This window comes from Dermacentor albipictus, chromosome 2 (genome assembly GCF_038994185.2).
Source record: "Dermacentor albipictus isolate Rhodes 1998 colony chromosome 2, USDA_Dalb.pri_finalv2, whole genome shotgun sequence".
In the NCBI taxonomy this organism is placed as follows: Eukaryota; Metazoa; Arthropoda; class Arachnida; order Ixodida; family Ixodidae; genus Dermacentor; species Dermacentor albipictus.
In genome coordinates, this window is record NC_091822.1 from 75055623 (window position 1) to 75066887 (window position 11265).

Genomic DNA, 11265 nt, shown 5'->3' on the forward strand with positions numbered 1-11265 from the left:
GACTCGAGGGCTTTAGCTAGGTATCAGACAAAGCACAGCGGTTAAATATTGCACATGTTTCTCCGGTTGTGTTTGCTTATCACTGAAACTGCTTTTATGCAGGACCACATCGCGAACATAACACGTTTGCCATCTTGATGTCATTAGTGCAATAAAAATAACCTGTTGTTACTCTCAATAGCTTCTTACTTTTCCATTTCCTTTGAATTCTGTCCGCCAAGGCTCCAAGAACCAGTCCTCTTGCCCTGTTTCCAGTAGCCATTGTCAATCCATTCTCTTGTACGAAATAAGTTTGATCCAGAAGCTCCTGCAAATTGAATACTTTTACGCTTGCATATTTGCTGCTATGAAACAGCTGTTTAGTCTGCGATATGAATTATTAAAAAAAATAGGAATTGCATAAAATGTGCGCATGTGAACATTTGAAATGCCTTGTAATCTACGTGTCTGCACCGCATATATCGAAAACGTGCAGCCACTGTGAACCACGGTTAGCGATAAATGACGCTCGCGGTCTCTGACATTACTGCAGGCGCGATATTTCACTTGGTGACAATCATTATTCGGCAGGTTTCCGCCGTAAAAATGCGTTCAAATAACTGTCCACATTGCGTGTTTGAAGCTTTCTTCAAACACCCTTTAAAACATGTCTTGCCTTCCGGCCTCGCTGAGCAAACTTCTATGCAAGCAGCAAAACATTGCACCGCTCTTTGTTGCGAGGTACTGAATGTTTGCGTGCGAACTTTTGAGCTGTTCGACCCACGGGTGTAGTCAGGATTTTATTTCAGGGATCAAGGGGTGACCTACCCCCTATATGCACGTTCATGCATGTGCACATCTACGTACAAACTAAAGGTTTCCGGGAGTTGGAACCCTACCCCCTCCAGCTGCACCAGTGGTTCAAAAACGTATAAAAAAGTGCATTAAAATGTGTCCACTTGCTAAGCGCTTGCGAACAATTGCCGCATGTAGCTCGCGACCAGCAGACCAAAAAGCAAATGCATCACCGCGCAGCATTTGCCTCCTGCGCGAGCGAGGGGTGGCTTCACTGCATAGCTGGAACCTACCGGTGGACCAGTGCACAACTCTGGTCTCTGCGGAAGCATATAAAGGAACACTAAGCACAGGGGGCGACGTGCACCCCCCTATCCAGGGTTGCCAGATCGCTCCAACAACAGGTAGCCAAATTGGCCTCCGCAGTAGCCCGAAAGTAGCCAAAAAGCTTTGTCTTTTTGGGAAGTCATTTCTTAAGCATATTGAAATAATTTTCAGCAAGATTGCCTACATATTAGTTTTGCCACGCTTGACCACGCTTATGACCTCTGCGCGCATCGTCACGGAGGCCATGCGGCACAGAAAACAGCATGAAAACAGATGCTGCACAAGCGCAAGAAGTGCAGAAACGCCGGCATGCAGGCCAATTCATAAGGCAAATACGGTCTTCATTGCAAATGAACTGTCTTATTTTTCCGAGAGCACCAAAATGACGAAAAGAACAACACACAAATATCACTGTGCACTACGCACGCTAAGCAATGGCATGCATGCAGGCGTTCAGTATTATTACTTACAGCGCATGATAGTTTCGCTTAACACCACACAATGCGCTAAACGAAAAACTAAAAAAAATTGCAAGACAAAGTCGGAAAGATGCGCCAGGGCACGAAAGTCTCATAGGCTTTCGTGCCCTAGGGAAATCCTAGAAGGAATGATGAGCAAATTGAGTTTAAGGAAGACAAATTTTAGGAGAAACATGAACAACCTTATAGTCGGATATTTCATCATTGACATCAAACGCAAAATCATTGAAACTGAGAAGTCTGTTAACTGATCAAGGAATGATGACGTCGTACTATTTTCGAAAACTTCTCGAAGCTGCGACACGATGCAAGTAACAATACGGATACCATTCCTTGCCTACTTCAGGTGTTTTCAGGCTATCTATCTATCTATCTATCTATCTATCTATCTATCTATCTATCTATCTATCTATCTATCTATCTATCTATCTATCTATCTATCTATCTATCTATCTATCTATCTATCTATCTATCTATCTATCTATCTATCTATCTATCTATCTATCTATCTATCTATCTATCTATCTATCTATCTATCTATCTATCTATCTATCTATCTATCTATCTATCTATCTATCTATCTATCTATCTATCTATCTATCTATCTATCTATCTATCTATCTATCTATCTATCTATCTACCTACCTACCTACCTACCTACCTACCTACCTACCTACCTACCTACCTACCTACCTACCTACCTACCTACCTACCTACCTATCTATCTATCTATCTATCTATCTATCTATCTATCTATCTATCTATCTATCTATCTATCTATCTATCTATCTATCTATCTATCTATCTATCTATCTATCTATCTATCTATCTATCTATCTATCTATCTATCTATCTATCTATCTATCTATCTATCTATCTATCTATCTATCTATCTATCTATCTATCTATCTTTTAGAGATCGCACTCTCGTGATGCTGTCGTCGTCACGTCATCTACCCTGACACGCAAGTCCTAATTGTCTAATAGCTTGAAGCACTAGGTACGGGCGTTTCGTCTTGAAGCTGTCGTCATTGTTACAAAACCACGACAGCTTTGTGATCCTAGACTCGTAACGTCAGCATCGGCACGCCGTTCTCGTCATACGGTCATCACGCATTTGGTGTGACATCATCGTAGTGATTCTCGATTGCCGTCATTCATGCTTCGTGATCTGGCTCTCTGCATGCTGTCGTCATCACGCCTTTAACTCTGACCCAGTTGCCCAAGTTGTCTAATATCTTGGGCCTCTAGGCACGTGTTCGGGGTCATGATGCCGTCGATGTCGTTGCACAGGGAGGCTGTATCTTGCGAAACCGCGGAGAAATGTGAAGATATGCATTATTGTCACTGACCTTCTCTTCAGGTATGAAACGTGCGGGTTACATGGTAGGTCGCGGTCGATGATTACCCCCCAAAAAAGCGGTGTTTCTATGCGTTTACAGTTGCTTTCCGATTGACACAGTGTAAGGGTTCATCGCCTTCCGGCTGAATGTAACAAGGCAGTATTTCTCTGAAGACAGCTCTAAGTCTAATATACAGTGATGTTAACGTAGCTGCCTTTTGTAGCCTTGCTCGACCTGCAGTCATGTTATAGCAGAAGCCCAGATGCAAATGTCGTCAGCATAGATTGATACTTGAACTGTGCTGCGCAAACATCTGACTAGGCCAACGAGCCTTAGGTTGAATAGCGTCGGGGTAAACACACCTCCTTGCGGTATGTTCGGTGTCGAGTCGTGGCGCAATCCGCGGTCATCACGAAGAAATTCCGGTCGGGCAAATAACTGCACCGGCACTGACAAGTGCGGCCACCGATTCCGGCTTCAATCAGAGCCTCTACAGTGGCACAATGTGCTACATTAACATAGGCGCCTTTTATGTCAAAGAATAATGCCGCAGTAAGTCGTTTCAGTCGTTTTTGATGTTGAACAAAGGTGACCGAATCGATGAAATTATCTGTGGTTGAGCGGCCACGCCGGAAGCCAGCCATTAGCATCTGGGTACACGTTGTAATTTTTCAGGTACCATTCCTGGCGCGTCGAAATATTCTTTCTATTATTTTCCCGATGCAACTGGCCAGAGGAATGGGGCGGTACGGTGAACTATAATGGTGATTTTGCCGGTTTGAGAAGTGGAACCAAGCAGCTGCATTTACATTCACGTGGAACCAAACCGTTGCGCCAAGCGTCCTCCTAATGGTTTAGCAGCATGAGTCGTGCTTTTTGCTCAAGATTGCCGTGTGCCGCATAGGTAACGTCGTCCGGCCCAGGTGACGAAGAGCGCCTCCAAGTCGCCAGTGCGGCTTGAAGCTCCTCCGCAGAAAAGATTACATCCATGTGGGAATCCCGAGGCACAGGAGTGACTCATTGTGTAAGCGCGCGTTGGGGCTGCAAGCTGGCAAGTCTTGAGCAAAATTCTTCGGCAATGTCAATTTCCCTGCCAACTTGGTGCAAAGCGAGATATTTTAAAGGAATACGCCGTTTCGGTAATACGCGAAGTCCACACACGGTTCTCTATATTTGAGATAAACGCCGACATGGATCCAAAACGTTTCCATCTTTGACATTGCAGTGCATCAATGTGGCGCTAAATCTTCTTTTGCAACCACCTTGCCTCTCTGAGATCGTGGATGGATTTAGTTCCCCTGTGTCTTCTTTCAGCCCGCCGACGAATCGCTCATAGTCGCTGCAGTTCGGATTTAAATTCTCCATAGTTCAGGAAAGGCTGAAAACCTCCAGTAGCTCCTTGCATGGCTTTTAGAATTTCGTGTTCCAGACTGGAATAGTTCCCTTCCTGACATACTTTCTCTATGTGTGACTGAAACGCCGACCAGTCAACTCGCCGGAGTAATTAAAGGACTATTTAAATAGTGCCTTGATCTTAGGGTATGTGGCAATATGGTCGCTTCCATGTGATTGGATGTCTGGGAACAATTGCACGTTTCTTTCATTGAGCCGAGAAACCAGAGTCAAGTCTAGACAGCTGCTGTATGCAAGCTGTCGTAAGTATGTCGGACTACCATCGGTCAGGCAGTAAAGGTGTTCCTGTGTGGCAAAGGATGCTAGTCTCCTTCCCCTGGAGTCCATCTTCAAACTCCCCCAAAGCGGATGGTGAGCATTAAAATCACCGGTGAGAATCGTAGGGCCGGGTGTCGCTGACACAACGTCGTGCAGTCGTTGAACATCATGAACGTCGTGAAGAGTCGAAGCAACTTGAAGGAGCAATGTGACAGCGACGAGAGTGAACGTAAGCTTCTTCGTTTTTACGATTCAACAAACGTAGTGGTTGTCGTCGTGAGGCGGGACTGGGTGCAACGCGTATGTCAGATCACATCTAATAGATACAATGACCTTGCTCACATCACCACAGGTAGAGGACGTGAATGCCTCATAGACAGAAATGCGTATGATGTTCTGCAAGTTCGGTTCGCAAACTACGAGGATGGAAAAACGGATTTCGGAGAAAAAGTGCCTAAAATCTGAAATTCTCGGTTTCAAGCCGTGGACATTCCACTGCACTAGACATGGTTTCTTGACTTCCTTGTGAAAGGGCAGCGCTGGGAGGGCCATGTTGCTATGCGTCGCTTTCAAGCACTGGAGTGAGCGCGAACTGTACTTGCAGTGCGCGACGAGCAATGGGAGTGTCCATGTTTGTCAGCAGTAGACGAATGATATTCGTGAGTGACTTTAGCATAGCAGTCACGTGTGAATCCTTGTCCCGCGTTGTCCTGCGTCCTGCGAAGAATATAGGTGATATGGTTCTTGCAGTTCTGAGATTTGTTCGACTGATTCTTGCTTTGTTGTGTTCGTTTGGCCATCAAGCACTAGAGTGTTCTCGCCCTAGGAACACAAATTTTCGTTAGAAAAATTTTTTGCGTGTCATCGATCTTGAGCTACGCATCATTCAATGCTTGAAGTACCCTAGCGAGATGCTCTTAGTGTTCCTACTCATTCTGAGAGTAAATTATTATATCGTCGATATGCACGTTACAAAATTTCCCAAGAAACGGTCACAAGGCGTCGTTCATGATCTTGTGGAAGCAAGCGGGAGAGTTATTCCATCCAAACGGGAGTCGAGAATACTCATAGGTGTCGAAGAGCGTGAGGAAGGCAGAGTACTTCGTGTGTTTTTCAGAAATTGGGACTTGCCAAAATGCTTTACATAAATGAATGTGCAAAAACACTCTGCGTCCACCTTTCTCGTTTAAGTTGGTCTATTAGTGGCAGAGGAAAACGAAAATGCTCTGTCTGCTTGTTATGTTGCCCTGTAGTCCGTGCACAGTCGGATGCTTCCATCTTCCTTAGGTGCAATAGTGATAGGCGACGCGAATGTAGACGAGGATGGACGAATGATCTGGCATCCAACACCTTTTGAAGCTCGTTCTTCAGTCACATTCTCTTCTTCCGTGACATATTGTTACAGCGTTAAAAACAGCCAGACGTATATTTACAAGATATTTACAATAATATTACCAGCTGACAACATGGTAGACAGCTAGCGAAGCTCAGAGCGTCGTCTTCTTTCGACCAGGATTAAAACATCTTCTTCGTCATCCTGTCACATGACCCCCGGTGGCTGAAGCACCGGCTCGGTGCTGGTTAGGAGGTGGGCGAATGATACTTCAGACGCGCGACGAGGACCACGTTGGGGCGTTGCTGAGCCACGGTTGGCTCAAGAGGGGCGATTTCGTACGTGACGTCAGTTACATAACGCAAGACACGGCAAGGGCCAGAGTACCGTGAAAGTAACTTCTCCGAGAGGCCAACGCGTCGTGACGGCGACCAAAAGAGAACCAGGGCGCCCGGTGTGTAATGGACGTCACGATGACGGGCGTCATATAAACGCCGCTGATTGTCCTGCAACTGCACAAGGCGACGTCGGGAATATGGCGTGCTTCTTGTGCTTTGAGTATGGCTTCACGGGCGTAGTCAGATGTAGAATTCAGACTAGCAGGCAGAACGGTGTCAAAAGGTAACGTAGGGTTGCGGCGAAACAAGAGGAAGAATGGAGAGAAGCCTGCGTTATCATGGCGAGACGAATTATAGGCGAAAGTAACGAACGGCAGCGCAACGTCCCAGTCGCGATGGTCAGCGGAGACATACATGGACAGCATGTCAGTAAGGGTGCGGTTAAGGCACTCAGTTAGACCGTTAATTTCTGGATGGTAAGCAGTAGCAAGTTTGTGTATAGTCGCGCACGAGTGTAGAATGTCATTGATAACATTAGAAAGAAAGAAACGGCCTCGGTCGGTGAGGAGCTGTCGAGGGGCGCTGCGGTGAAGGATGACGTTCTCTAGGAGGAAGTCGGCGACATCGGTTGCCCAGCTTGTCGGAAGAGCCCGTGTGATTGCATATCGGGTGGTGTAGTCTGTTGCTGCAGCAATCCACTTGTTTCCTGAAGCAGACGTAGGAAAAGGGCCTAGAAGATCAACACCTACACGAAAGAATGGTTCTGATGGTACGTCAAGTGGTTGAAGGCGACCAGCAGGGAGTGTGGTCGGCTTTTTGTGTCGTTGACAAAGGTCACAGGCAGCGACATAACGGCAGACGTAACGGTATAGACTAGGCCGAAAGAAGCGCCGACGAACGCGGTCATAACTCCGTGACACGCCAAGGTGACCTGCAGTCGGTACATCATGAAGCTGGGCGAGAACAGCCTGACGCAACTGCCCAGGCACAACGAAGAGTCAGGCAGGGCCGCCCGGGTGCATGTTAGAGCGGTACAATATATAATCTTAGAGTTCGAACATGCGAAGGGAAGGATCGGGCGTCGTTGAAGTGAGCCGTTGAATAAGGTCTTGTAAGGAGGCGTCCCGACGTTGTTCGGTTCCATTATCACGAAAAGCAGCCAGAGAGAGAACGGCGACAGGTATGCCGGCTGCAGAAACGTCAGGAGGGTCGACAAGATGGTGCGACAAGCAGCCCACATCTTGATGTAAGCGGCCGGTCTTGTATACAACTGAATAGTTGTATTCTTGAAGACACAGAGCCCAGCGGCCAAGGCGCCCTGAAGGATCTTTGAGGGACGAAAGCCAACACAGAGCGCGGTGATCAGTGATGACTGTGAATTGGAGGCTGTACAAGTAGGGGCGGAATTTACCCGCTGCCCAAACGAGATTCAGACACTCGCGTTCAGTGATGGAATAATTGCGCTCAGCAGAGGAAAGAAGGCGGCTGGCGTAGGCAATAACACGTTCTCACCCTTGTTGTTTCTGTGCCAAGATAGCGCCAATACCATGGCCACGGGCATCGGTACGGACTTTGTTGGGGCTGACGCCTCAAAGTGAGCAAGGATGGTTGGGGTCTGGGCTGCTTACGTCCCGTAAGCAGCCCAATCAGCTCGGTGAAAGCACCAGCTTGCTCAGGGCCCCAAATGAATGCAGCGTCTTTCTTGAGGAGCAAACTGAGAGGGCGCACAAGTTTGCAAAATTTCGGACAAACCGACGGAAGGAGCAAAGGCCCAAGAAGCTGCGAATATCCTTGGCACATGTTGGCACGGGAAAGTCTTTCACCGCCCGTATTTTATCGTGATGAGGGCGTGCACCAGCAGAATCGACAAGATGCCCGAGCGCAGAAATTTAGTTGCAGCCCCACCTGACGGAAAACAGTAAGGATAGGCGTTCGAGGTGTGTTGCAAAAGTCGGCAAAAGAACGATCACGTCCTCCAGGTAACAGAGGCAGATGGACCACTTGAAACCGTGAATGAGGGCGTCTATCATTCGTTCAAATGTGGCCGGGGCATTACATAAACCGAAAGGCATCACTTTGAACTGATACAGGCCATTGGGAGTAATAAAAGCTGTCTTCTCGCGGTCCATCTCATTGATGGCAATTTGCCAGTAGCCGGAGCGAAGGTCGATGGACGAAAAATATTGTGCTCCATGCAGGCAATCCAGGGCATGGTCGATGCGTGGTAGCGGATAGACGTCTTCCTTGGTTACCTTGTTGAGGTGTCGGTAATCGACGCAAAATCGCCAACTGTTGTCCTTCTTTTTAACTAGTACAACAGGCGATAGCCACGGGCTGCAACAAGGTTCGATGATGTCTCGAGAAAGTATCTTGTCAATTTCATGTTGGATGATATGCCGCTCAGTAGGCGAGACTCGGTAGGGTCGCCGATGGATCGGGCTCTCATTACCCGTCTTTATTCGATGTTTTACGAGAGATGTTTGTATTAGAGGGCGCTCTTCAAGGTCGAATATGTCCCAGTATGAGGCAAGGAGGCAGCGTAGTTCTTGAGCACGCTGGGGTGGAAGATCGGGAGCAATCATTTCTGTTATGGCATTCAAGTCTGAAGGGACAGGGGGCGAAGGAAGAGTTGAACACGAGGAGCTGTCACAAGTTAAAGCCGAAGTATGGTAGTCTCTGGCTGGCGTTATTTGCGCCAGGGATATTCCGCGCGGGAGTACTTGTGTACAGAGTCCAAAGTTCACAAGCGGAAAGCAGGACGTGTTGTCCGAGATGGTAATGACGGTGTGAGGGAAAGCGACGTTATGCGAGAGCAGGACATTCGGATTTGGGGATTCGATGTAGCCACCATCTGGTACAGGTGGTGTGCTGGAATGTATTGCTATGCGGCTGAAAGCACGCTCCCGCAGGGCGCGCTGAGTCATTACGCCTGACGCATGTATGGAACCACGTGTCACTGACGTCACGCTGGTTCTACTTAAACGGCTGTGGAAATAAATACGGGGCTCTTTCCCCTTGCTGGCGTTTTGGACTTTAGTCGTCTCCTGTCTTTCGTCGATCACCCACTGATAGCAGCGGCGCCGATACGACATGGTGTCAGAAGTTATGCGATCCACCCACTTTTGAAAAGCGATTGAAAAGAGCGTGGAGACGTCGTCGGAAAGGAAGGCTGCAATGGCCACTGCATCGCCGCCGGGTCTTCAGCAGCCGCCACCGCTGGACTTCGACACTACCTTATGCTATCTTCGGCTGGTCGTTTCTGAGCACTCTGGAGCGCTCTCGCGAGCGGCGTCGTCTTCGGCTGGTTGAAAGAGGGTGCGCGCCCTGCGTTCGGCTGGTTCTTCTCGATTGCTCTCCTCTATCTTGGAGCGCTCTGATGCGCTCCGAGCTCTGTCGTCGGAGCAGTCATCGAGATTGAAACGTCATCGCAGCGCCGCGTCGCTGCTGTTGGCGACGGCCCACCGTAACCTTGGCAACCTAGGCCACTGCATGCTGGCGTCTCGACGAACGTTCGTCCCGCCGGCACGTCCGCTGGTTTTTCCGGCAGCGCCGGGAGCTCTGGATAGGCGAAACATCGGAAGTTGGCAGTAGTCACGTGGTCTCGCATCAGCAATTTCCTCCTCCGAGAGCGAGTCGCACGTTCGGCTTGCGCGCTTGTCGCCTACCTTTGAGCTCGGGAAACGACCGATCTACCCGACGCTGCTTCGGGGCATACAGGCGACCAGTCGAAGATACCATTAGAGTGGCCGGTGTGGATACTGCACTTCGACGACTATCGCTATGCATCGGGCCTGAATGAGCGCCCGGAAGAGGCACAAGTACGCACTCTGCTTTATACCATGGGTCGACAAGCAAGGGACATCTTCGCCACCTTCAATCTTTCTGCAGAAGATTCGAAGAAATTTGAGCTGGTCAAAAAGAAGTTCGACGATTACTTCATCAAGGAGAGCAACGTTGTCTACGAGAGCGCTTGCTTTCACAAGCGGCACCAGATGCCTGGCGAGTCAATTGACCAGTTTATGACTGCTGTACACGTCTTGGCGGACAAATGCGACTTCGGAGAATTCAAGCAGCGCCTCATCAGGGACCGGTTCGTCGTGGGCCTGCGGGATGAAAAACTTTCCGAGTCGCTCCAAATGGAACCCAAGCTGTCTCTCGCAACAGCTCTGGCGAGGGCCCGCCTTAAAGAGACCGTTCAGCAGCAGCAAGAAAAACTTCGAAACTGCAATGAAGTCCACGAATACACACCGTGCAAGCCATGTGAAGACGTCAATGTCGACGCAGTGGGCTACCGCACGAAACTGCAACGCAGCAAGGAAACCCGGCCGACATCAGCTCGTTCCGAGGGGCCGTGCATCTTCTGCGGAGGCAACTCGCACCCAAGGACAGCCTGCCCAGCGAGAGGCCAGAGGTGCTTCAACTGAGGCTTAAAGGGACATTTCGGCAAGGCGTGCCTCAAAGGGACTTCTCCAGGCTACCAGCGAAAGGTACAAGTGTCGTCTGTACAAAAGGACAGTGGGGAGGTTTTTTTGGGCGCGGTTGAGGCGCCTCGCGCCAAAGCACGTTACGTTCAGGTATTACTTAACTCCGTGCCTGTTTTTGCAAAGGTCGACTCGGGCGCAGAAGTGTCCGTAATTCCAGCATCATTTCCGGGACTTCCCACGAGCTTGGAGAAGCCCGACGAGGTCTTGACTGGTGCTAGCGGTGACCGCCTAAGTGTTCTGGGCATGGCCAACCACCTAGGCCGTTTTTTGCCGAACTTGGCGCAAACCACTGCCCCGATACGGGAGCTTTTGCAGAAAGAGACCGACTGGGCTTGGGGCCCTGCTCAGAACACGGCTTTTGAAAGCTTGAAATCTCCTATCTGCTCAGCAAAGTGCATGGCTACATACGATCCACGCATTCCCACGATTCTTTCGGCGGACGCCTCGTCTTATGGTCTCGGTGCCGTCCTTTTCCAGAAACAACGCAATGGCGAGCGCCGGCCGATAGCGTTTGCT

The 11265-nt window shown here is 49.1% G+C and overlaps 1 protein-coding gene across 1 annotated transcript; it reads left to right on the top strand.

The window, feature by feature from the left end:
- The first annotated feature begins 10104 nt into the window (after nt 1–10104).
- On the top strand, nt 10105–10689 carry LOC139055719 (uncharacterized). Its single transcript, XM_070533253.1, has one exon. The coding sequence runs from the start codon at nt 10105–10107 to the stop codon at nt 10687–10689; it is 585 nt and encodes a 194-aa protein (XP_070389354.1).
- Nucleotides 10690–11265: the final 576 nt, after the last annotated feature.